General features: G+C 28.3%; 3 protein-coding genes across 4 annotated transcripts; all 3 read right to left on the bottom strand.

Moving 5' to 3' along the window:
• Nucleotides 1-5,547: 5,547 nt before the first annotated feature.
• Nucleotides 5,548-9,206, bottom strand: LOC107064214 (uncharacterized). 2 transcript variants are annotated; one of them, XM_015316637.2, is made up of 5 exons: nucleotides 8,545-9,206; nucleotides 6,939-7,073; nucleotides 6,628-6,807; nucleotides 6,395-6,508; nucleotides 5,548-5,826 (listed from the first exon to the last, which is right to left on the bottom strand). In XM_015316637.2, exons 2-5 carry the CDS (start codon nucleotides 7,050-7,052, stop codon nucleotides 5,752-5,754), a joined length of 483 nt encoding a protein of 160 aa, XP_015172123.1. In that variant the 5' UTR covers nucleotides 7,053-7,073; nucleotides 8,545-9,206; the 3' UTR covers nucleotides 5,548-5,751. The 2 variants fall into 2 exon arrangements, with proteins under 2 accessions (XP_015172123.1, XP_089034060.1); XM_089177934.1 differs by lacking the exon at nucleotides 8,545-9,206 and adding an exon at nucleotides 7,192-7,340.
• Nucleotides 9,207-9,351: 145 nt separating this feature from the next.
• LOC107064040 (CKLF-like MARVEL transmembrane domain-containing protein 4) lies at nucleotides 9,352-27,916 on the bottom strand. The gene is made up of 4 exons (XM_015316289.2): nucleotides 27,446-27,916; nucleotides 12,440-12,607; nucleotides 12,192-12,308; nucleotides 9,352-11,216 (listed from the first exon to the last, which is right to left on the bottom strand). Exons 1-4 carry the CDS (start codon nucleotides 27,617-27,619, stop codon nucleotides 11,133-11,135), a joined length of 543 nt encoding a protein of 180 aa, XP_015171775.2. The 5' UTR covers nucleotides 27,620-27,916; the 3' UTR covers nucleotides 9,352-11,132.
• LOC107064041 (dynein axonemal intermediate chain 3) lies at nucleotides 12,579-17,994 on the bottom strand. The gene is given in 3 exon segments (XM_015316290.2): nucleotides 12,579-13,094; nucleotides 13,097-13,129; nucleotides 13,132-17,994. Coding segments are annotated over 3 exon segments (2,877 nt in total). The 5' UTR covers nucleotides 15,695-17,994; the 3' UTR covers nucleotides 12,579-12,813.
• Nucleotides 27,917-27,936: the final 20 nt, after the last annotated feature.

Genomic DNA, 27,936 nt, shown 5'->3' on the forward strand with positions numbered 1-27,936 from the left:
ATAAACAAACATAAGAATTATCGGGAAATATTGGTGCAATAAAAACCGTTTGTGCAGTGTCGGAACCCTTTGAAGAATTTCGGATTCCTATGTAAACATATGCGATATACCATAAAAAGAGATAACATTCCGATGTACCAGATCAAGTTTCTTTATGCATAGTTTTCACTACCAAAAACTATAGGCTGTACCCATCGGTGGACTATGGGGTGGATCTTTATACTATTGGTCAATAAGATTTAGAATCTCCTTCCCTCTCCAAAGGGGTGAAGCTCATTTCTGATATAAATATGTGGAAAGAAGTAAGAAAGTGTCCTTAGTCTTCAGTCTTCACTTAGTCCGTCTGTATCAGTCCTTAGTTAGTTTCAGACTGTATCAGTCCTTAGTCTTCAGTCCTTAGTCAGTCAGTCTGTATCAATTCATAGTTAGTCTTTAGTCTTCAGTATATGTCTGTGTGTTATATCTGCAACTCTTGTGTATTCTGTATTTTTGTAATCACGCCATTTTGTGTGTAAACTTATGTAAATACCGCTCGACATCACATCATCATAATTTAATAAACTATATTATATCATCTTCAGTTATATATATATATTTCTCTGTCTGTCTGAAACCACACCCCCACATAATATTTCTATTTTGTTTCATTTATATATTTATTTTTTTATTTTATAATTGAAATGTTATCGCAAAAATATATTTATATCATCAATATAAATATATTCCAAATAAAATGTATTATTACATTTACATATAAATTCATATAGCAACAAATTAAATTCATTATATATGCATAAAAATTTTCATATATTTCAACACTCAAGGGTTTAACAATTAATTCTAATTATTTTTCTATGAAATATTCGATTAGAAATAAATTTAAGATCACAAAAAATCAACGAATCAAATGAAAGATATTTCTTTATACAAATGATTCTCAATATTTGTATATTATTTTATTACGTATTATAATAACACACGTTAGACATACTCGCTTATTACAAGCCATTTATATTGCAATAAACGTATAGTCAACCAATCGTCAGAGTTATGATCGTTATTATTAGGCATACACCTATTTTACTAATGTGCTGTATCAAAAATGATTTTAACACGCGTTATTAACGCATTATATCGTGAACGGTATAATGATCAAACGATATGGTCGAATCCGATAGAACCGGGCATTAATACGGGCCAGCTAAATTTGCATGAATTTGAATCAGACTAGAATAAGCACAGAGTATACGTAAGCTTTGCGTAACGTTATCGTTACTCGAATGCCGTTGTTTTCTTTTCATTTCGTATCGATAATTTGATGTTTTGGGAACAAACCAGCTTACATTGTGACGAACCAATAGAGAGAATAAAAAAAAAGAGAAAAAAAAAGAGAGAATAATCTACGAATCGAAAAATAAGCGTGAGAGATCGAACGAATTGGAAAAAGAAGGGGGAGGGAGGGGGGGGAAAGGGTTGTAGGGGTTGACACGGTTGGTGGAAACGGACTGGAAAAACGTCGATTTACACTTGGAAATAGTCGAGACGAAGAAGGCTTTGTATTGCTGCCGTTGTTGCTGTTTGCTGGACTAGACGAAAATCCGATATTTCACAATTTCACATTTTTACTTTCCTCACCCTTATCCCTTCTATTCTTCAATTTCTCCCCTCCCCTCCCCCTCCCCCTGCCCCTGCCCCTCCCCCTCTCCCTCTACTTTTTATTTTTTTCTATTTCAACCGTGAAAGGTATCGCTAACGAAATAGGAAAAAAAAGAAAAAAGAAGGCTTTTCGGTGTCTCATCTATCTTGAGAACTATGATGAGAAATGTAACGAACTTTGAGGATTTTATGTTAGTTTTAAAGATTAAATAAAATATGTAAAGAGTTAATTGAGAATAATGATAGATTATAAAATTACAAAATGTGTAAATCATAAAGATTTGTAAGAGTCGATGGTTTGAATGTTTTCAGTCATTCTGTTTGGATGTAAATCATAGGTTTGCAAATAATATAGGAAATTAATATTACATTTTTATTTTATTATTCCTTTCTCTTTCTTTCTTTCATCCTTTAATTTTATTTATTATTCTTATGTAAATAATATATGAAATTAATATTATATATTTTTATCTTATTATTATTTTTATTATTTATTTTCTATTATATATACATATTTTCTATTATTAGATTATTATTCTATTATCTTATTTATTTTTTATTATAAATTATTAAATAATAATAATAATTTATTATTATTATTATTTATTATTTATTTTATCTATTTATTATTATATTTATTATTTAATTTCTTATTATTTTTATATATATATATTATTCGTACGTAAATAATATATGAAATTAATATTATATTTTTATTTTATTATTATTTTTATTATTTATTTTTTATTATAAATTATTAAATAATAATAATTTTATTATTATGATTATTATTTATTATTTATTTTATTTATTTATTATTATATTTATTATTTAATTTCTTATTATTTTTATACATATTATTCGTACGTAAATAATATATGAAATTAATATTATATTTTTATTTTATTATTCCTCTCTCTCTCTCTCTCTCTCTCTCTCTCTCTCTCTCTGTTTTTCTTTTCTTCTTTTTCAATTTTTCTTGTTATTTTAATATTATTCGTATAATACGAAAATCCGTATTTTTTTCCTCCTCCTCCCCCCCCACCCTCCGAATAAACAACGACAGACAGATCGAATTTGGTGCATTAAAAATGGAATTCTCTCGGTTACGAAGCTACGCTTTATAATCCGCGAATTACCGAAAATGATTAATATTAAAACGTGAAAACGATGTTATCGCAGAAAATTAAAGCAATCATTGTCGGACAGGTCCCACCGATGATGAGTAGTAGAGAGTGAGAGATAAAGGTAGAGTAAATTATCGCTTTTTGCAAATCTCCAAATAATAAAAGCATCGGTGATGATGAAGCTGATGATTGTGGTGGTGGTGGTGGTGATCGTAGTAGTGGGGTGTTGATGGTAATAGTAATAGTAGTAGTAATAGTAGTAGTAGTATTAGTAGTGCGTCATAACGAGAACAATACTGAGAACGCTTTAATGGGTTCAACTCATCGATCCATCGCGCTAGATATTTATATAGGGTTCAAGTTATGTCTTTTTTCTCTTTTTTCTCTCTCTCTTTCTCTCTCTCTCTTTCTTCTTCTATTCCTCTCTTTCTCTTTCTCTCATCCTCTCTTTCACTCTTTTTACTTCAACAGAAACGCAGGTCAGGTACGATGCAACTTAATGCATACGACTAACCCAACAAACACGTAAGTATAAAGTTTATTTCGAATCTAACTTTCGAATTCTGTTTGGCAGTTCGAAACGAGACGAAACGAAACGAAATGAAAAAAAAAAAAAAAACGGAAAAAAAAGAAAGAAAAAAAAGAAAATAAGAGAAACGAAAGGTGGATCCGCGAATAATCGAAATAAATTCAATTTTTATCGACACGTGTTTCATATATCGAGTGAGAATGAAAAGAAGAAAAAAAAAAAAAAAGAAAAAACAAAGAAAATATGATATAGTCCAAATAACGAGGGATTAGAATCGTTTGTGTGCTGAATCGAGAAGGGATAGGGGGAGGGGATAGAGGGATGTTTCAACGATTTTAAAGTGTTTCGGAATCACGTATATTTTTTATCTTTTTTCTTTCTTTCTTTCTTTTTTTCAAAGTATTCATCGAATTCATCAAAAAAAGGTATGGAATAAAAAAAAAGAGAGAATGAGAGAGAGAGAGAGAGAGAGAAAGAAGGATAAAACATATTCTCTTTTAGATTTTTAGTGTAAACGCGTCAAACACGATACATACACATACTTTTTTCGAACTACTACGTGCGTGCAATTCGTTACGCGCTTTTATCACCCACCCCCGTCGCCCATTGATATTTTTCTAAGCCTCTATATTTCCCCTGAATGCGAAATAACGTGTCCCGTACTTCCATCCCAGAGCATTCGATTTGTTTGGTATATGTTTTATCATATAAAATGGGGTGTACCACTCAAATGTACCAGATTTAATTTTGTATGTTTGATAAAAAGTCCGTTCGTGTATGTGTGTGTGTGTGTGTGTGTTTTTTTTCATAAGTATATAAAGTTATTTTATTTTAATATGAAACTTACCTAATTAGCGTGACATATATATATATATATATATATATATATATATATATATATATATATATATATCGATTTGTTATATGATCTTTAGTACAACGAGTACTGAATAAATAGTACTTTTCTTACAAAATGTATTAAATTACATTACAGAGATCAGTTAACCGCCATCGACATGAACAATCTTTTTACTAAAGCTAATATAGTTAATTAAATGTGAAGTATGTAATTAGAAAAACGAAAATCCTATTAACTACGACTTTGTTTTATCGATAAGATAGTTGTCTATTATACCGATTATTGAAACGAACATTAACTACTAATGACTTTGAGTCGGTAAGATAATAAAATATTATCATGTGTGGTCGATAAAAGCAAAAATTAAATATCACTGACCTAATGCTATCGATATACTTGAAAAATATTTAGTAGGTACTTTACGCGATAAAAGTACAATACTATCAAACAATTCTACCTACTATCGCCACCTGGTGGTCTCGGTGCTAATTAACATTATTTCTTACACAAAAAGTAGACTTCTGATGTTTTATATAATTCTATATTCTTTGATTCTATTATTGAACTTTAATATACTACTTTTATAAAACTATTTAGAGTCGATACAACAGGAATCGATTATATCGATTGATATAAGGAATCTAATGTTATCGACTACGTTTAGTCGGTAAAGAAGGATCTATGAAACTAATCAAGTATTCAACAAGTCAACATTTTTCCTATTATTGACTAGTTTATATGAGAATAAAGTAATTTATGAAGATTTTAGAAAAATAATATGTAATAAATATATAATCTACAATTGAAAAAATATAATTAATAAAGTTCTTACTTGTTTTAGTTTAAGTCAAATTGTATACAAATTTGTATGAATTAAGTAGTTATTATTAAATATTGTTTTTCACTCACACAAATAAAAATACACATACTTATTAACTTTAATCTACATTGATTACCACGATTGAACCTTATTTAAACATACATTAATTCTTATTATTTTATTTATAGATAATATAGAATATAAATATGCTTGATAAAAGTTATAAGATAACGAATGAGATCCAGCAATAGTAGTGAATGAGTCATTCAACGTTTTTTATATTAACTAATCTTTATAAATGTTATATTTCTCTGTAAAATAACGATTTATATATATATATATATATAGTAATATAATATAAAAAAATATTAATATATATATAACAAGATATAATATAAAGTATTTTTAATGAAAACTATTAAATGACTCACGTTGAATAAATATCACGATATGAATTGAAATTTGATCTATCAAAACAAAAATATTAATGCAATTTATATTGACATAAAACTAATAAATAAGTACCATATTAATTTTGATGTCAGTCACATATATCTAAATTGTTCAATTAGTATTATTTCGTAGACATCTTAACTTGGCAGTTAAATCGTTTACATACATGTATATATATATATATATATATATATATATAGATATTCCAATAAAATTGATTCGAAACATTATAAATATAAAAAAAAGTTAGTATTCATTGTTCATTTGCAAGATGAAAAATTGGTTGGTCAATTTTTACTTATAACATTTAAATACCCCTGTATGAACGAAGCGCTATTATTGTACTAAACAAATACAATGCCGAATTTACGAGAGCGCAAATCTGAAAAAGAAATTCTTCGAATATAAACATTTATCTCTATATACGTATAATTATATATATATATATATATATATGAGCCCATAATTATAAAAGTGGTCTAAGTCAAAATAAAAAAAAAATGAGTTTATCAGTTGTTACGCATCACATTATTTTAAATTAAATAAATTCAATATAATTTTCAAGATATTGTCAAAAATGAATCGTCAGATAATGTTTGTTATTTCAATATTAAATAGAATTCATATAATGTTCAAATATAAATCTTTAAATATCTCGAAACTAAGAACCCTATAAGAGGGACGCGCCATGTACATTGCTGGGGGACAGGAACTTGTGTAGTCACGTGATTGCGCGCGAGTGATTCAACTAACCACAGCCGTTAATACATACTAAAGATAAACATGGCTGCGGGATGCAACGGAAGCTGTCCCCCCACATTTTCAGCCTAGCAATGTACATGGCGCGTCCCTCCTATAGGGTCCCTACTCGAAACAAGAGATACATGACTTAGAGACCACTTTCATAATTATGGGCACATATAACGTAATATATATTTTATTTCACTTACAGCTGCACCTAATAACAATTCATAATTTCTATCATTTGTTTTATTAACTTGTACCAATAATGACAGAGCCGCAGATAGTACGAGACCGAATGCTATTGAATGATAAAAAAGTTCCTGAAAAAAATCATTGAATTTTGTTTTATTATTATTATTTTTATTATTGAATTTTTATTCTCACAAACAGAAATATTCTATAATTTTTTTTAATTTTTTTTTTTTTTTTAGATACTTACATATATCGTTTTTGATATTATAGATGATGTTGATAGAGAACACAAACAGCTTAACAATAGAACGAAAGTACCTATCATAAACGTTGTTACTATTAAAAAGAAAAATAAATCTGTAGTTGTGCGATAATATCCAGGTTTAAATTGATCACCGATAATTCCTACGCATACAATTCCCAAAGCCTAGGAAAATAATATTAAAATGAATAACGTATTAAAAAATTGAAAAAAAAAAAGAAGATGATCTTTTATATGATATGACAACACAACACAATAATAAAAATATATATATATATATATGTATAAATGCATACTAGTTGCAAGAATTTTAATATTCCACTCCAAGTTTTTAAATATCCCGTATTAATAACTATTGCAGTTGACTCGGTCCTCACTGTTTGCGTCCTGATTACTACTGAATGAGACATGACTGTTTATTATGATGGTACCTTGAAAATAAAATTAAAAAAAAAAAAATAAATAAGCAATATAATAATTACAAATAAATAACGATATTATTTTTAATAATGAATATCACATGTATGAGTAATGCAGCAAAAATAACACCTTTTATATTCATCAAGCGTATTTCGGTCATGGTTTCTCCGAGGTTATCAAAATCTATATATATATATATGTATATACAACATATACATATATATTTTAAATAACTCCAGGATCCAGCATAACTACCAAAATGATTACAACTAATTATAATTATTGTTAAATATAAAAGCAAGCATAATATTTAAACAAACGAAAAAATCTATTTAAATAAATAAACTAAATATATTAAATATATATATATATATATATAATATTATATATCTATATAATTAATATATATGATAAATATATTAGTATAAATACGATAAATATATAACGTAAAAAGAATTAATAAAAAAACAAAAAATAAAAAATGTGAATAAATTTTTATGAAAATATTTGAATAATATTTTTGTGCAAAATTTGAGTTATCCTTAAATCGATATTTTTAAGTAAATTATAAATTGTTATAAATAACAAGTGAATCATAATTGTCACAATTTAAAAAGAGATATTTCATATTATTTTAGATAAATAAGATTAAATTGCAAATAATGTATACCACTTCCTATCTGATTAATATCTGGAAAAGATTTCTAAATACGTATAATTGTTTAGAGATTATGACGCATAAGTTTCATGGAAAATACGTAAAAGTTTCTTGAATCCCACGCGAGTATGTTTGTATTTGGCAATATAGGTTCGTTTTTCTATCGATGATGTTCCTCATTAAGAAAATGTCAAAAATACACAACATTTCTTAAGAAACATTGTGAAACGTCGTCGACATGAGTTCCATGTGTATAAGTATTAAAACGTGTAAAAGTTTTTTCCGTCAGTGGTTATTTTTAAATATCCTAACGTCAAAGAACGCGAATAATAAACTTAGGCAATTTTTAAAAATAATTATTTCCTTTTTTTTTTTTTTTAACTAAATATAATTTATCATATTCGTTTGCAAATCTCATTTAACGTAACGACGGTAAGAAAAAAAAAAAAAGAAAAAAGAAATTAAAATTATCAACGTTTTTTTTTTTAAGTATATATATATAAGAGAAAAAACAAACCATAATAAGATTGTTAGACGAAAATAATATTCTCAACAGATAAGAAATGAATCATTTTTAACAATAAACACGTTAGCAACTTAAGCTTCAGCGCACGCGCACGCGCACGCACACACATACGTAGCGCACAAGCATATATACTCATTTTTCTACATAATACAATTAAATTGTTATGCATATCACTAATTTTGTTTGATAAGAAGCAAAGGGAAAAAAAGGAAATAAATTAAAAAAAAAAATAAATAAATAAATAAAAGCTGCCAAAAGAAGAAAACAAAAATATAATTAAACCGACAATTCGACTGACCTCGATAAAGGTATACAATGATGGTCGGATGAACGTCTGCGAATGACTGAAGTGCGAGCACGCCTTGTGAGTTTCAAACCGTACCACTAACACTGATACATAAGGGTGATGTCATTCGTGATATCACACACACCCACACAAGTTTATTAAAAGAAAGTGTGCGTATCGTAGCAATGAAAGAGATACCAGTGGTTCTCAATACTTTTGTCTTAAAAAAAACTATAAGTAAACAATTTGATGATATACATACGTAAGTTTATATATATATATGTAAAATATATAAAATTAATTAAACGTACAAGTTTTTTCTTTTGTTTTTTTTTTTTCATGTATTTTTGCATCCTTTTATTTATCATTCATATTCATGTATTTAAAAAATAAATAAAATTTCAAAATTAAAAAAAAAATTCAAATCTACAATAATGGTATATATATATATATATTATTATCGTACTTTGTAAAATGATACATAATTAATGTTATATATATATATATTTATTTGTGTACATCGAAATATTAATTCGATATTTTAACAAAATAATAACAATAAGAAGGAAATATCATTTCTTGACATGTAAATGCATCGTTAGATGTATGTTTCTTTGATTATTTTTTTTGTTTTCTTTTTCATTTTATCTATGAATGAACGTGAGAAGGGTCGAGGGAAAAAAGAAGAGGGGATGTACTATCGATTAGCTAACCTTGACAAATAATTCCGGTCTTCTCGTCTCTCTTATCAGTAAGAAAATATTATATATATATAATGTAATTTTTTTTTTCTAATCATTATATATATATATAAATATACATTACATATATAATGTAATATTATTTTAATCACCATTTATATGTTTCATATACAATGTACATATTTCAATTGAATTCATATTAACTGTAAAAAACACAAAAAGCAATATATTAATCTATTCAAACAAATACACTATTCTTAGTATATATAACACGGGAGATATCAAATATCGATAAATATCGATTATTTAACTCAAGTACATAATATATCATTTCTATACATGAACATTTGATTATATCATCGGCATTTGATTTGATTTTTCCTAAAGGATGCCCTAACGATTGACTGTAAAATTAAAAAAAGAAAATAAGCTTGACATATTTACTTAAACGAACGCAAGATTATTTGTTAATTAACGAATTAGAAGAAAAAAAAATAATAATAAGATTTATTATAATAAATTTGTTCTGTGGACAAAAACATACGATTATCTATACATATACATTTATATCATTTTCTATATATTATATATGTATATATGTACGTACATGTGTATATATGTATGTTGTATGTATGTATGTGTATATATAAACTATACTATATATATATATATATAAATAGTGAAAAATACTACAACTGGAAAACTATGTATTTTCGCATGTATATAATTTTATATTGGTGAACGATATATAGAAATCGGAATAGAAATAAAGAGAGAGAGAGAGAGAGAGAGAGAGAGATAGAGAAAAAGATGTTTTATATAAAATACGTGATCATATTGTTCTTTCATTTTAAATATGCAAATTATTTCTTTCGGCGAATACGAATTTCGTCTATACAACAACGACGCAGCAGGTAGATAATCGATGTGTCATTCCTAGACATGATAATAATACCGGTTATAAAAGAAATAGACCGTCATCATCTTTGTTTTTTTTTTCTTTTCCTTGTTTTCTTCTTTTTAGAAAATATGACGTTTCTCGTATCTCTGATTCATCACGAAGAAGAATTTATTATAATTATCATTAAAAATATCAAAAATTTGTAATAACGCTTTTATAATATGAAATTTTGCAAAATTTCATTTGCAAAGATCTTTTTTTTTCTGAAATATACGCATTAATATTTTCTAAATTATTTAGTTTATTTTTATCGTATATATTCTTCTTCTTATCATTATTATTATTATTATTATTATTAATAATAATTATATAAAATTTATTTTCGATAATAATAATTCGTATATTTTTATTAATATATATATATATTAAATTGTAATCACGTGTTTGATATTAAATATATATTCGATATCGTGTACTGGACGGTAGGAAAAAAAAAAAAAAAAAAAAGAAACAAAAGTATCCCTCGACGAATCTTAGGCAGACATGCGAAAAGGAAAAGCAATATATAAAAATGTGTTTATTATTTATTTCTTTCAATTGAAAAAAGGCACGTGTTTTGATATCAGGTAGAAGAAAAGTTATTCTTCTTCTTATTTCCTTCGAGTTCGGACTACAAAAAAAAAAAAAAAAAAAACGATCGGTGTTGAAGAAACGATTTTGGGACTTGCAGGACTAGTTCTGACCCTACCCCCTTGCCCCCATTTTCCTTTCTTCAACTGTAAATGATTCCTGGAGTTGTACGAAGCCGAACGAACGAACGAACGAACAATCCTGGAAACACATTTTGGTGTTTCTTTTTTCTTGTTTTGTTTGTTTTGTGAACGAAAAACTTCTTAAAAATTTACGAGCCCGACTTTCTAATGTAGCATTGTCGCCGTTGTACGTGTTCTTCAGGTACCTGGGCTTATCTTCTTGAAAATATCGTTGTTCCTTTTTTCTCATTGCGTACCACTACTTTTCCATTCGATATAAAGAAAGTAAGTACCTGCTGCATACGCTAGAGTGTTTAGAATACCAAATACCTGAAAAAAAAATAAATAAATATTAATACAATTATTTTAATTAATCTTTAACAGATAACACAATCGTTGATTCATCATATTTTTTCGTAGAAAGTGGTCGCGTGTGAGAGATACTTCAACGACAGGTGTGAACAAAATATAAACTAATTGTAAGAGTGCAATTAATAGAACAATATCTTTAACGTGAGATCATGTCTTGTGATGTATTGTGTAAGTCTAGTAAGATTATACCTCTCTCTCTCTCTCATATGTAATTTAACAATCATTTATTAGTATAGTAGTAGTAGTAGTAGTAATATTAATGTAAAGTGAACTGGCATTTCAAAGGAAACCACAAAAATAATAATACTGGAAGTTTTTACGTTATAGTTAGTATCAAAATAGATTTTCTTATCCCTGAATTTTATCTAAATGATACGTAATATATAACTATGTATTTATCGAGTAAGTCACTATAATTTCTCTCCATGTTGAAAAATATTTTCTTGCGTTTTAAAAAATGTACTGTTGTCATTTCGAGTATAATTAATGTGTAACAAATTTTTTGTCGAAATTTCAGATAACGAAATATCCTAGTTTAACCGTTCATTATAATAAAATGACGTTTCGTTCGTTAAGAATTAAATATTAATTAACTGTTGGGAAATATTTTGAAAAATATACATGATACGCGATAATGAATAATTTTTAAAACGCTAGAACTCTTTATCTAATTATTTTTATCACTTTAACCGGTAATTAAAAAAAAGAACATTTTCTTTATCATTTGTATAAGTTAATAATAATTATATTTTTAATAATTGTAAAATAAAAAATCTCAAATTTTTATTTCGGTTGGTTTGATAGTTCTAACTTTGATGACTTTACTCGATTTAATATATATATATATATATATATATATATATATATATATATATATATGTATTTATATATTATTATAGTATATAGTATTTATATATGTAAATGTATACATACGCCACCAACGATATTCGAGGTACTGTGTGGACTATTAATTACAGCACTCCAAAGAGAGAGTTGAGCGATAAATGCTATCATATAAAGCACTGTATCAGCGGCGGTATTTAACAGCTCCTAAAAAATAAAAATATATTGCATTTAAATATGTAAAATTGAAAAAAAAACAAAGAAACATTTCATATATTGTAACCTTATATTAATGTTCTTCAAATAAAATTTTGTAATATAGATTCGATAATGCTTACCGTTAATATCCAGTTGATGGGAATTTTAAGTACTTCCCTTATCGATAGAAGATAAATGAAAACCCACAAAAGTGTGATAATAAATGCTGTTGTTGCCACGAATAAGAACCAATGAGATGCACCAGCGTATGCCGGTGAAACACATGCCATACATATTATTCCAAGACCCTGAAAACATAATAATACAACAACATTGTCAAATTATTCAAAAAATTTGATATTACGAATAAAATTATTTTTTATAATTAGTATATATTCTAATTCATAAATTTTACATAAAGTAAAATGAAATGAATGAATCGTAACAAAAAAAAAAAAAAAAAAAAAAAATTCTTTGATAATATCGACACCTTTACCAATTTATTTCCATTTGATCAAAAAATATTTCGATCCAGTTTCTCGGCCAATATTTTACGAACATCGTCTCTGATATTGCAATATTGTTGCACATATTTTTCTATATTAGTTTCTACTTTTTTTTCATCGTCGACATTTTCGTCAATAATTGTATTCATTCGTTGAAAAGAATTTGACAATTCAGGAATCTGAAGGGTTACGATATCTTCATAAAATTTATCACGAATATTAACTTCATTCTCGATTTTTTGCAACCTTAAACGTTTTTCTTCTTCTAAACGAACCAATGGCAATTTTTTTTCTCCAATTCGTCAGGAACAAAACCCTTTTTTTTAATATAACGCTTCTCATTCGTTTTTGTTCCTTCAATTTCCAAATAGTTTCTTTAGATTTTGGTGCTTTCAATGCTCTTTTTTCCGCTTCCAATCTCAATCTCTGTTCATATTCCTTCTGAAGATTATCTTTAGCTTCTTCTAATCTTTTCTTACGTTCTTCCTCCTCTTTCTTCAATTTTTTCTCAATGGCAATTGGATTAGTCTCGAGAAATTCGTGTTGCCATTCGGTAAAAATCTTTTTTCTTTTAACTTCTCTCAATATGTATTCCTCAAACCAATTCATACACTCAGCATCGTTTGAATACATACATGGTTCTTTAAATACACGAAATATACCTTTTTCATCGCCAATTCCAATTAAACCGGACGATACTTTTGTTTCTTTCCAAAAAGATAATACAGTTAATGGTCCATCCGAAATAGTTCTAACGAAAATTGGTTCGCAATTTTTTCGCTTGATATCCCAAATTTCTAATTCACCGTCATTTCTGCCCATCAAAAAGACACCAGGTTTACAAGACCAACAACAAGCGGTATAAACGGCTTTAGATTTTCTCCAAAAAATCGGTGATTCGGAATAATTTTCGTGCCAAATGGCAAAAATGTGTCCGCCGATCGTTAAAATAACTTCCAACATACGATGACAACGAACGATTTCAATAACGGGACCATCGTGAGCAAAGGAACGATCGAGGAAGTTACACTTCTCGGAATCTGACATCCCCACGTCGAACACCTGGCCTTCCCAGGTGCAACGCACCAATTCCCCTTCTCCGGTACCCAACCATAATCTCCGTGTAGTATATTCTTCTCCATTCTTATCGAACTCCTTAACTTCTCGATGTGCATTGTTGTATTTTTCTTCTTCCATTAAACTTTCCAAAGAAATAGATACACAAAGAAGCGTAAAATTTCTACTATCGTTTGGTATTGGTAGAAACAATTTATAAATTACTTTTAAACAATCGTTTAATAAATTCGAAGACAAATCAATAGTCCAAATAATGATAATACCGTCCAATGAAATTGTCATCAATTGACAATTGTTAACGTTGTTTAAAGATTCAACAAATTTTCCATTTGACTCAGCTCGAAATTTTACTGGAATCCATTTGATTTTTCGAATTAACGAACTATGAGAAGAATCTTTTTCTGACCTTGTTGTCACGTTTACAATAGGTACATTTGTTTGATTAGGTAATTCGAATATTTTGGATTGGCAATTATTATTCGTAGTATTAGCAAAGTTGATTATTTCGTCTGGTATATGCCAAACGATTAATTGACCATTTTCACAACCTCCTATAACGATGTTTTCTCGTAAAGGACAAAAAGAAATGCAATGAACATCCTCGTTAGATCGTAGATACGATAATGGTCTAAGAGTATCGGACAATGACCAAAGTAACGCACCTGAATCGTAATCCGAAGTCGATATTATATTGGATGATCTAATGTAAGATACTATTGCAAGGTCCATTATCTTTGGATGCCAAGAAATATCGGATATAATATTACTTTTGATTATGTTTAAATTTATAAAAAATTGATACTCCTTACACATTGGTATTTCCATAGATTTCATCATATCTTGTTTATTTTTGTTCAAATTTTTGATATCATCTACATAAAGGTTTACAACAGCATTGTATTTGATCTCGTCTATCATTTGTTCCGAATATTTTTCTAAAAATATTTCAATAGGTTCTTTTTCTCTAACAATTTCTATTTTATTCTCTTCCTTTCTCTTTTCTTCTAATTCTTCATTATCATCATTACTTTGTACAGTTTCGTCCAAAGATTTATCGACATTCTCAACATCATTCAGATCGAATAATTTACCATTTAAAGTATCTTCGTATACGTACTGAGTCCAAGCATTTCTAGGATTTCCAGGATACGTTTGAACAAAAATTTCTCGAGGTTGAAGGTGTGTCTGTGTTGAACGAGAAACGAGAAACTTAGCGATGTTATCAAACGTTTCATTGGCAGATGGTATTAAGTCGATGTAACTATCTCTGGATTCATCAGAATTTCTATCAGAAATTTGACGATTCAAGCCTAACAACGTAGTTGGTATATTTATCTCAATTTCTAACAATTCTCTTGTATTTTTCGCTGAACTTTCCAAATCATCCTCGCTGCCTAACGATTTCCAACATTTTGGAATTTTTTCTATTTGTTGATGAACGCCATTTAAAATAGCTTTAGAAATGTTTTTGTTTCTTTGATAAACAGCATCTCTAGTTTCTTCGGTAAGACAGATAACAAATTGATCGGAATACAATTCGGTCGAATTGTAACCAATTAAAAAGCATGTACCATTATAAGCAGAAATTTGATCTTTGTATGGTTCCAAACATGATCCTATTTTATTAGAAAGTCTTAAAACGTCGTCACGAGAAACGTATACCCATGGGTATTCCAAAAAGACATACTCGCCGACCGTGCAGCCCAGTTTCCTTTGAGTTTCGGGATCGAAAATCACGCGTTCCACATTCTTGATATTTTCGTCGAGCAGCAACGTCCAGCCTTTCGGATACTTAACCCGTTTTCTTAACATCGTTCTCGTTTATACGACTACGTGCTACACTCTACTGGTAGAATCAAACAAAATCAAGAACCGTTTTCTCCGTTGCTTTCCACGTGACATTATCGATCAAACTTTTGGTTAAATTTATTTTAAACACGGTGTTTAAACTCTCGTATCTATCTCATTTTTAAATTTAAATTCGTCAACTTCTTTTTTTACAATACTTTTACAAAATGTTTTCTTTTAATATATATATATTTTAAATAAATAATATGATTTTAATATCTTCGTATAATACCTTCAATACGAATTTATATATATAGTTCGTATATAGCTTCATAGATACACCTGTTTCTACCACAACGGATCAAATGATCCATCTTCATAAAGTCATATATTTTATTATATATATGTATAGTAAAAAATATACCATTTATGCAATAAGAATTTTTAACTCACCAAATAGCACAATTAACTCGTAAAAAAATTTATCTAAAAAATTGACAACCAGTCATTTGATTGATCAAATGATACGTTTAATATTAACTTATGTTAAAAACTTGTTTATAATTTATTATTTATTTATTCATTTCTGAATTTTCTCGTGTGTTAAATTATAATCAAAATTCTTATCGAGAGTATCGATAAATTAACTGATCAATTGTACTTAATTGTCATTCATTATTCTATCTATCAATTACAATAAACATATTGGAAATCGAAAGAGACAACCGATGTCACGTTAACACGTATACATATATTTGCATAGGTAAAGTTGAAACGTTAAATAGTGAACGGACACGAAAACGCGAAGAATCGAAACGTTGAAACACGGTAGAGACCAAAGGAAGAATTTCACTTTCACCGCTTTAAAACGTCGTCGACCCTGATAAACACCCAACCGAGAATTCTTTATATATATATATATATAACGATAAATGATTATGAAATTATATGATGTATAAACTAGGTAATTATTCTCTTGTTAATTTTGCAAAAGATTATCGAAAAGAAAATCAGGATCGATTAATTAATTACTTTCCTGTTTTGTGATGCAATTTAATAAATATCAAGATTAGAAGAGTAATCGATGTTTACGATAATAAAAAAGCATTCACTACATTCATACTAAAATAAAAATATAAATATTTGTTCTATTTCTAATCAGATTAGTTATCATTTTACTGATCAAGATTATTGTTATGATATCAAAACATACTTTCATCTGAATTTTGCTATTTCCTATACTTGAGATATTGATTAAACATAAGTTGGAATTTTCAGGATTCAAACAATTCTTGAAATCCAAAATATTCTATTAATACTTAACTTAATTTTTTTTATTGAAAATAAATGTTCTAAATAATTAAGCTTAAAATGACTAAAGAAGTATCATTTTTATGGTCATTTATTCAATAATAGATGATACGACAATGTATCATTTATCCACCTTTTGTTTTGTGGAATTAACAAATTTGTTATTTGTAATGACCTGTATCACAAAATCTGTAAAAATTTAAAAAATCAAATTGTTAATTATATATACTAAAATACGTATATTATTTCGAATTATAGAATCATATTTTGTATTTTTAAAAATCCTACTGATTTTAGAATTCGATCACGCACGGGCAACGGGTTTCAAACCGAGCGAACGTCGAACCGGTTTTATCGAGGTGACTTCCAACATGCATTCGATTTGATAGAAAAGCATTACAAATCCTGTCAACAATCAAATATTTTCTAACGTAACACAAGTCACATATTTTTATATTATGTAGTATATATATATATATACACGTAACAACGTTCTAAAGACAACATGCTTAAATACAAATAGTATATAATTTGTAAGATTATATAAACCATATGTATTATATATATTATATGTACTTTCTAAAACGATCTAACCTAATATACACAATCAGGTGCAATCGCATGACTACAACGAAAGAAAAAATAGGAATTGTTAACAATAAAGTATACAGAGACTGTGAAATGAGATAATACTTGGCTATAGTTACCCAGTCGGATAAGAAATCCTAATGACCTACATAATTACATACGGTCACTTTTGAGTTTATCGTTAACTGACAAGTCAACTGGTTATATATAGTTCAAATGCACGTCTTATACGTTTTAACTTCATTTTCATTGTAAACGAAATATTAACGAAAATTATATATATAAAACACATATGATAAGTAAAATGATAACCTTTTTATCAAAAGATCATATTTTGTAAAATATGTATGATAGATGATGTATTTTATCGAAAATATTTGTACTATAATTAAGATAAATGATAGAGGATTCATTTATTAAGATAAACTTTTTAAATAACTTTAACTTTTTTAACTTTTTTTTATAAATTTAAATTTCCATATAAAATTAACACACACACACACACACACACACACATAGTTATAAATATCGTTTCAGTCATTCATGTATATTATATATCTTTAAGATGTATAATAATGAATAAACTTTTTCATCATATTTTTTTCGGAATTTATGATAATGATCTTAACTGATTGATTTAATTCAAACAAAAATAAGTATATTATTATTTGAAATGATTTCTTCTTATCGAAGATAAAAAAAGAATATTATAACAATATATAAAAAAAGAAAAAAAGGAAACATTACACGATATATAAATAAATCATTTTTACATATTGATATCATAATATTGTTCTCATTCATTAAATGCAATGTGTCTTGTTTGTTCTGGTACCGAGCAAATGACATCAGAGAGATTACAAACGAACGGTGCGTATCGAAACGTATCGATAATATCTAATGGCCCGTTGCAAACTACAAAGTCACCCGGGACCTGTCTTGTTTTTCCGGCTAGCAAAAGAAAAAAATAATACTGTCTGTAATTTTCTACAAGGATGTTGAGAATAATTACTATCATGATTATAATACTATCACGATTACGTATCATTCTACAAGAAGACACACAAAACACCTTTTTGTTTAAATTCATCTGTTCGTTTGTTATTTTAACAAAAATTACTACTATTATTTAATAATATTTATGTAATAAAAAAAGAAAAATATATAATGTTTAAAAATATAAAAACGATTTCTTTCTTTTATTTTTTTTTTTCGAAATAACTTCTCGATGATCAAATTCTTTACAATTTGAATTAATCCTTTAACAGAGTGAGGGAGAAAGGGTTATCAAATTCGATATATTTGGATAATATAGAAAGGAAAAGATTATAAATATTCGAAGAAACATGATTCTCGACAAAGATTATGAGGAAAACAAACGTGTGAGTTTCTATAAAAGCAAGGCAATGGTTCTCAACCGATTTAAAATGAGAATGATTTTAACGATGACGCAAATAATATTCTTAAAACGTTGATGACTCGTATCGCATGTTATCGCAAATGTTCTTAAAATAATGCTTATTGTTAGATAGAAAAACGGGGTCGGTCATTTCCTTCGCAATATATGAATGAATGTGAGAATCTATAATCTAGAAGGATTATTACTGACGTTCAAATATTTTCTTTTATCAACGAAGTTCGAAAGAAATGTACGAAAGGAAGAGGAAAGGTGTGTCTTATCATACCAAACACGAATTCTAAGAATTTCTTGTGTAACCCGTCGCTGCTTTCAAAAAAAAAAAAATAGTTAGATAGTCGTAAAAAGTACATATTTACATTTGCCAAAGTCATAATCATTTTTTGCTCGTGTTTCTTCATTTATATTGGCTTCCTGCCAAACGTATACTATACATACATATATATATATAGCTGTAAAAAATCGACATATTGAACGAAGAAATTTTATAAATATAACCTAAACATAAATAATCTTTACTTGTACATTTAAAAAATGTTAACAATACGTCTATGAAAAAAAAGGATGAAAAAAAAAATATATATAATAATATAAGATAACAGCTTTAGAAAGTCTACTTGAAAAAGATAATACAACTGACCGTTCGCAATCTCACGCTTTTATCTCTAACTAAATTCATTTACCTTTTTCCCATTTACAATTGTCTTGTGAAAAGTAATAACAATGTTCTGACAAGAAAAAAAAAAGTACAATAAGTTTTGATAATTCTTGACATAAACATATTATTTTGAAAAATATAATACGATCTCTTTGTGTATTATCGATAATTTGATTAACTCGAAATTAAATTTGTTTTCGTTAGATTCTCCGTTAGGTTTCATTCGCCTAATCGATACATGTATACATGTACTTCTTTAAATTCATACACCATGGAATATAATAGTGTCGCGAGCCGCAGGCGAGGCGCGGCTCGGCCTTGGCATAAACGACTTGCGGGACAATTACAATGATGCATAACTTGTTGCATAGCAAGCAATACTATACTCATTCCTAGGACATCATAACATAGAAATGAGAAACACGCATACACGCACACACAAAATGTATGCCTAGATTATGAGAGAATTTTATATAGTAATATTAACAGAATGAAACAAGTACCTAAGCAATAAAGTGTAATTGCACAATCTAGCTATCAGACCATTGGTTGGGCGTCTTCATTCAACGTGGGGGACGATCATAATTCGCGATAAAACTCATGGTAATTGACCTAAATCCTACGTCAAACTTATCTCTAATAGTGTCTAAAAATTCGTTTATGACTATGCCTAAAATAAGTATTAAATTATTCGTAGAAATGTTTAACGAGTTTTTCACTGACACGCCAAATTCGCACGACATTCTCTCAAATGATTACAGGAAAATAATACTACCATAGATCATATTTTTAATTTCTTTTTTTTTTTTTAATAAAATATATACTATTTTATGTTAAAAAAAATTATTGAAAGCAGGAAGATTTCGTTATAAGAAAAAAGAACTTAATTAAATCGCATTTGTTTGTGTTTCCTGGTAAGACAGAAAAAATCAAATCACGATGAGTTTAATGAAAAAACATTTTCTTTATCTACGATAGAAAGTCGCATAAATTTTCAAATTATTGTAATTTTTTTTTACAAATTTTTGATCCGGAAAAACATCATTTAAAAAAAAAAAAAAAAAAAATACTACCTGGCTCGTAAAAAGCTAATCAAAAGGAAGATACGCCCTCCTTTTACGTGTTCATTCCAACGTAACGCATAAACATGTCCAACCGATCCAAGCATAAAATAAAGTTCATTGATCTCGAGGGGAAGGAAGGAGGTGATAGGAATAGGAGGGGGTATGTTGATTTTATTATAAATAAACGAACAAACGAACGAATCGTCGCATTTGATGATTAATAAAAAAGTACAAGTCCAAGATATAAATTAATGGTCATTTTTATGATTTAGTAATAAAGATTTACGATTGGTCTGAGAATAACGGTAATTTTGTATTGACCGATTGTACAAACGATCAATTCCACGTGTTAAATGTCCGATTTCGTTGGGACATCACAGGTGTATACAACACACTTATTATTAATTATGGTACGTATTCCATTGACCATCTGTATCTACTTGAACAGGAAGTGTTTCGTTACAGTGCACAGCATAGACGTTAAAGAGGTGAGACCGGAAACGATAAGACCGGTCGATGAGCGAGCTTTCTTATTACTAAACACAATGCAGCATTACGTGTTTACGTCATAACGTCCTGTAAAAGTAAAAGGAAGAAAAATAATATTCTACAAGACGGTAGGATGTAAGCAACATTATTGTAAGATCAAATCTACATTTGAAATGTTTTAATATTTCAAAACGTAATAAAATTACAAATATATATTGTAACAATGAAATGTATATACTATGTTGTCTATGTTCAGTCAAAAAACATTAACTACAGTTTTGATCCAAATTTACTTATGTTAGTTTACATTGTTTACAATTTCAACAGCTAGCTTGCATACTTTTTCTAAACTTGTTTTTTTTTTTTATTTTCATTAAAAATTGATATGATACATAAGCATAAAATATTATATGTAAAAGCAGAAATGAATAATCGTTCACGCAATTACACATATTATAACTATATATTGTATATTATTATAATCAGTTATTTTATAGTTCAAGGATTTGATGATTTACGATCAAATAACGAGTATTACAGAATGCTACAGAAAAAAAAAGAAAAAGGCTAAACTCTTATCGATTTCTGTGTATAGAAAAAGCACAGTCATCTTTACCCCTATTTATCAACGAATACACGTCAATAATTTCTTACACATAAGAGTAAATACAACTGAAATTATTTGTATAAAATATTTAAACTTCAACGAAAATTCAATTAAAAAATAATCCAGTAAGATAATTCGTTCGAAGTAATCATACCGATCTTAAAGTCCAATTATATATGTTAGATAAAAATAAATGACTAATTTATAAAAATATATATTTATTACAATAATTTATTATAGAAAAAAGATGTATATTTAATACAATAAGTTATAATCGACCATAGAATTATGGGCTATAAAATAATGATAAACAATAAAATAATGCAGGAACACGCGTTGATGAAACAACGTGTTAGTCGTGTTAAATCGGAAATAGCTCCTGAGTAAATCGATACGTAGTTAGCTAATAATACTTCGATGCAACACACTATCGTCTACATAAGGGGTAGTAGAGTACCCGTAAGAAAATAAGATCGTTTGATTAGGAGAAATCAAAAAAGAAGATTGATCAAATTGGATCGATAGCACGTGGACAAAGTTGTTATAACCGGTATGATGCTACCGGGGACTAGGTATGCATTACCCGGTAGCGGTAGATTTGTAACGAAGAAAGAAAAAAAAAGTAACGTGGCCGAGGAGGAATAACAGCCAAGGACGGCTTGAATTGTTAATGAGTCGTCGTTTCGATACCGTTGCTGCGACGGGTGGGCATTGGGGCCAGCGTGGCGAATGCGGCCAATACGGCCTCAAGCAATGCACGAAGTGGTCTTTGTATATACGACGACATACACACACGTATCACAGATTGACTACGTACATTGACTAGAGGATACCGATGCTCCTGGAATATGTAGGACGCCACGTATGGTGGTAGTGGTGTCGGTCATCAGAGATGATCATGTATGGTCATCGTACGAGCCAACCTAATCGAACGTTGGGTTGGTATCTAAATCCACTGAAAACCTTTTTAACTATTTTCCTCTCTCTCTCTTTCTCTCTCTCTTTCTCCCTCTCTATCCACCGTATCTCTTATAAATTTGTTCTTTCTCCTTCTCTCCTACTTCTATTTTTTCTTCTTTCTTTTTCGTTCACCATCATCACTACTCCATCAAGATTTTTGTCGATCACAACCCACAAGTGATCGCGAGTAGTAATAGGAACCGGTCCGACCAGTACGCCTAACTAATTCCACCAATGGAATACATGAATACAGATTACGACGTTGCAGGAATGTCAGTCGATTTCAAGATGGACGATCAGATCAAATCAATCGCTTTTAAATTTAAAACGACGATTTTTATAACTAAAGGAGAAAACAATCTTTTAAACTTGTAATTTTGTAATTTTTTATTTATTTATTTTTGTTAAACATTTCGTGTAGTAATAAGTACCGATGAAAAGGATTATTGATCTATAACAAGGAATCATCAATGACGTCATTGTCAGGTAGGACATTACCGAATCGCGACATCTCAAGGCCTCGATCTTTATTATTTACCTAATCGATATTTACTTCTATGATATTTCGTGTTTCCTGTCGTAATAGTTGTATGTCATCCGGTGACAAATTACAATGATAAGGAAAAAAAATCTAATCAACATATGATTCTCCATCGTTAAATGAAAATTAAATACGATATAACCTAATTTTTAAAGCTTGTGCTTTTAAAAAATCGAAAAAAAGTCGGCCATTTTACATCGTTATTCATAAAAATGTTTCCTCCATCCCACGTTCTATTTTCTTGGTCATTTCATTATTACGAATGTAGTATATTGCGTGTCTAAAGTGATCGTCGCGATAATTTCTTTCGAGAAAATGGCATAATATCGCGTTTGTACTAAAAGAAAAACTATTGTCGCGTTATAATATCGTAATACTAAGCGTGCTTGATACTCGTTGATGATAACACTTTCTCTCTAGATAAGGAAAAGTAAAGTAAAGAAATAAAAAGAAAATATAAATCAAGATCTCGCTTATGGAACTTTATATACATAGCTATATATGTATATGTATAGTAACATGTATACAATTTTTTATATGCACTTAACAAAACACGTAACTTTTTGAAACATTTTTTTGTTTTTGTTTTGATTTCAAACAGAAATAAAAGATAGAACGATAAAATGTAAGAAAGACCGTGAATAAAAAAAAAAAAAAACTTAACACAACGCAACGATATTTTATTCCTATTCTATCTGATATGTAATTCGATCGAACTACTGCCGCACGTCAGGTCATGCATATATATATACACGTAGTTTTTTTCTATAGTTCTACTACAAGAAATTGTTTTGGCGTGCGAGATCTTGGACTGATGTGAGACTAAGATTATTCTTACTAATTAACATTATTAATGTCAATGTTATAAAATAGAACCCACCCTTTCCTCTTTAAAATATTAAGGATCAATTGTAAAGGGCAAGATTGAATCATCATCGTGAATGTGAATTAATTATTACGTAAAAAAGAAATAAAGACAAAATAAGAAATATAGTGACAAAATGAAACATTCGAATCCTAGGGGAATCTAATTTATCTTATGGTTAAACACATAAAGTCACATTTCAAAGATATCTTCGAATTTATTTAATAATAAGTTTAAAAAAACGCTGACAGTTCGTGTATATCGCGTGAGTATCCGACTACGACGATTCTTGGCGCAGAATCAATGACTAAGAAAATCTCGGAACGTAATTCAAGACGAAACAAGTATGGCCACAGATAAAAAAACGTGCTGACCGTCTCTGAAAAAAGAATTAAATTTTTTCTAGCTAGCAATCTATCCATCTATTCATCTATCTATCTTTGTTTCTTTATTTATCTTATTCAAAATGCATCGTAGTCATTATCCTGATTATTCTTATTCATTTCTTAGAATGGATGATAAGCAATTAAATGAATTATTAATTTTATTTTTCTATTTGTATGCGAATTATCCTATATTACGTCCTGTGTATATTAAATTTTTCCAATAGAACATAAGTAGTTACTATGTGTTTTTTATTCACAAATAAACATATGTAGAGATTATTCGTAAAGGAAACGAAATCTTAAACTATTCAGCAACGTTTGAGTATCATTTTACAAGATAATTTTTTTTTTAGTATAATTTTTAAGTTAAATGAAGGGGTGCCCGAATTTTCTCCTTAAATTTTAATCTAGGAATATTTATTGTATTATACTTGCATAGACTGACGTTTAGTGAAATTAAAACTTTAGTATTAACAATATATACATTACAGAGAACGTAAACAAATTGTAGACTTGAAACTTGGCCAATTAACATTTATTATCTTTATTATGAGTACTGTTACGAAAGAGAAAAAAGAGAAAAATAAGAAAATAAAAAAGATCTTATTATCTTGTTACTTTAAATATAAAAAGCGAAGACATTTTATTCACATAAACGTGAATATTTGCTGTTTCCCATAGAATTTGATATGAAATAAATACATTTACACACTTAGAAAAATAATTAAATTAGATCATCAAGTATTAGAGAAAAAAAATTATCTTTTATTTTATATTATCTAAAAGATTTTATTTATTAAAAAACGGTAAATATAGGGTGTAACCTCCGTGACTCGTACACACGCTCAACCTTTTCATCCTAATCGATATAATTATATTCGATGTCAACATTAAATAATCACAACGTTTATCGTTGAGTGACACATATAGGTCTTAAAAAAAAAAAAAATCTTGTCGAAAAATAAAAAAGCTACGTGATAGCGTTTAACTTTTCAAAATATGAAATAATGTAAGAAATAGACTCTCATAAATTCTTATGAGTTAAAAATGAATAAAATAATAGCTTTTTTATAATATACAATTTAATGTTTATCGAAGTTTGATTATTTAACGATGTCGAAATGGGATAACATAGACATTTTCAATGAAATAAACAAAAGAATAAAATATCAAAGCTTGTCGAGTATTAACTAATAGAATTTCGTAAACAGAAGCCTTTCCCCTCTCATCTCAGGTAGACACTTTGTTAACCGTTCCGTAAGAGGATTACCGTTACACGGTTATGCTGTTGCAGGTTCAACGTCACGGTGTAAACCGCTCGAATCTCCTCCACCCATCATACTACTCGTTCATCATACTTCTCGAAGAATATCATATCGATGGTTTAATGTCTTTTTAAAGCTACAAACCTATTAAAAAAGTTCTGAAAAGTATACAATGCACTTTATCAACTTTCTTAGTACTCAGTTCAATATTTAAAATTCAGATAATGAATTGAATATTATTGGTAATCTTAAAGAAAAAAAATATTATCTTATCTTGTACATCATAATTTCAAAGTCCCACGATAAATATTTTATACAAGGAATAAATTATAAAATTTAATTTTGAATAGAAAAAAAAAAAAAATTCATTAAGGAATATAATCGAATTATTGTTCATATTACTATATGACAAAATAAAATCAATCTGTTATCCTTTATCATAAATAAATTTGTCTAATTTTGCATATTATCGTATGGTATGCACACTGTGAGAAATTTCTTCTATAAAGCACACGAGACAAGATAATTTGCATGCAACAACGGTACCCGAGAGAATCTTTTCAACCATTATTATAACCGCCATTAATTGGCAATTATCAAAAAGTGATAACAACGCACTTTTACTTCAAGGATAATTATGTTCACCGAAATACTTAAAAAAAATTACACGTAAGTATTTTCAATAAACTAGAATGACAAAAAAAAAACTTTCTATCTTATGAAAAAAAAATCAGTCGAGTGAAAAAAAAAGAAACAAAATAATAAATTAAAAAAAAAAAAAATGTATAATAACAAACAAATATGTGATGATCAATTTTAAATTTGCTTGCTTAATTTACGAAGATAGATAATGTGGTAAACAGTATACATTTATTTCTGGAAGTATAATATAAAATGCATACAACATGAGATGCGTAATATTCTTTTGAACGAGCGATGACGCGTGTGCGCATTAAGTTACGTAATATTATCCACCTTCTTTATGTGTGAGAGAGAGAGAGAGAGAGAGAGAGAGAGAGATCTTTCGAAGGGGAAACTAACGCAGAATTTTATTCAAGATATCCCGCGCATCACACGATTATGCGCATGCGTTATTGTGTAATAACGAAGTAGGTTTATTCGAAAATATCCCGGGAATAAGAATTTCTGTTGTTTTTTTTTGTCTAGTTCCTCGTTGATGACTTGGCCAAATTCCAAGGTAAAACAATCATGTTGACATGACGTACTTTAAAGATGTCTGCTTAGTTAGACCGATCTAACATTATACTTATGCAAAAGAAAATAAAATGAATACAAATTTCGAATGAAAATAAAATAAATACATTTCAAAACGTTAAATTTTAAATAGAAAAATTATTTCTTTTTTTATATATGATATGTAAACATTATAGAACGATTGAATTAATGTTTATTGAGAAAAAAAAAGTCGTATTATATCATTTAGCAAAATATTGATGCTTATTATCTAGATAATATTCGAGTTTTCATATCACGAGCTAATATTTGTAAGAGAATAGAAGAACATATAAAATGAAATATTACGAAGCAAAATGGTAATTCATATCTAAAAAAAAAAAAAAAAAACCAAAGAAAAAGATTGTAAAAAAGGTATACTCATTCTCACCAATTGTACGAGTTTTATGATGCCAGGTATGGTCCTGAAGTAAGACACATTGACCCTTATGCCAGCAAGAGGACTAGGTTGACCTGGTTCCGTCTTTACAGTAGGCACCTGTCGTGGATTGTTAGTTGCGTTGTTGCTGGAATTGTCCATTGTCACTACGGTCTCCGACATCATATTACGTCGCTTATCGCGCGTTTTTCACACTACGATTTATTTCGACTAACAACGCACTTTTCGTAATTTTTTGATTACAAAAAATATATATATATTTCGTTAATAATAGAACGATTTAAAAAGATTCGAGATAATGGTCGAAAAAAGAAAGGTCAAAGAAAAAGAAGAAGAAGAAAAAGAGGAGGAAGGAAAAAGTAATAAAGAAAAACCGGTACTTTCCGAAAGTCAAACGAACAAACACCTGTTGGTTTAAACACGGCCCTCACGGTGGCCTCACCACTTTAAGACTACGACGTAATCAACGACAGAACCGCTAT

Source organism: Polistes dominula, unplaced genomic scaffold (genome assembly GCF_049000335.1).
Source record: "Polistes dominula isolate Pdom_NZ unplaced genomic scaffold, Pdom_raw_medaka contig_77, whole genome shotgun sequence".
In the NCBI taxonomy this organism is placed as follows: domain Eukaryota; kingdom Metazoa; phylum Arthropoda; class Insecta; order Hymenoptera; family Vespidae; genus Polistes; species Polistes dominula.

What these genes read in the sequence shown, in the direction of transcription:
- LOC107064040 (XM_015316289.2), bottom strand. Translation starts at nt 27,619, where the DNA reads ATGATGTCGGAGACCGTAGTGACAATGGACAATTCCAGCAACAACGCA. An exon ending in TCATAAAACTCGTACAATTG is followed by an intron (nt 12,608 to 27,445) that starts GTGAGAATGAGT and finishes TTATGTTTTCAG; the next exon opens with GGTCTTGGAATAATATGTAT. An exon ending in CCTCGAATATCGTTGGTGGC is followed by an intron (nt 11,217 to 12,191) that starts GTATGTATACAT and finishes TTTTTTTTTCAG; the next exon opens with GTATTTGGTATTCTAAACAC.
- LOC107064214 (XM_015316637.2), bottom strand. Translation starts at nt 7,052, where the DNA reads ATGTCTCATTCAGTAGTAATCAGGACGCAAACAGTGAGGACCGAGTCA. An exon ending in TATTAAAATTCTTGCAACTA is followed by an intron (nt 6,808 to 6,938) that starts GTATGCATTTAT and finishes TTATTTTCCTAG; the next exon opens with GCTTTGGGAATTGTATGCGT. An exon ending in TAATATCAAAAACGATATAT is followed by an intron (nt 6,509 to 6,627) that starts GTAAGTATCTAA and finishes GATTTTTTTCAG; the next exon opens with GAACTTTTTTATCATTCAAT.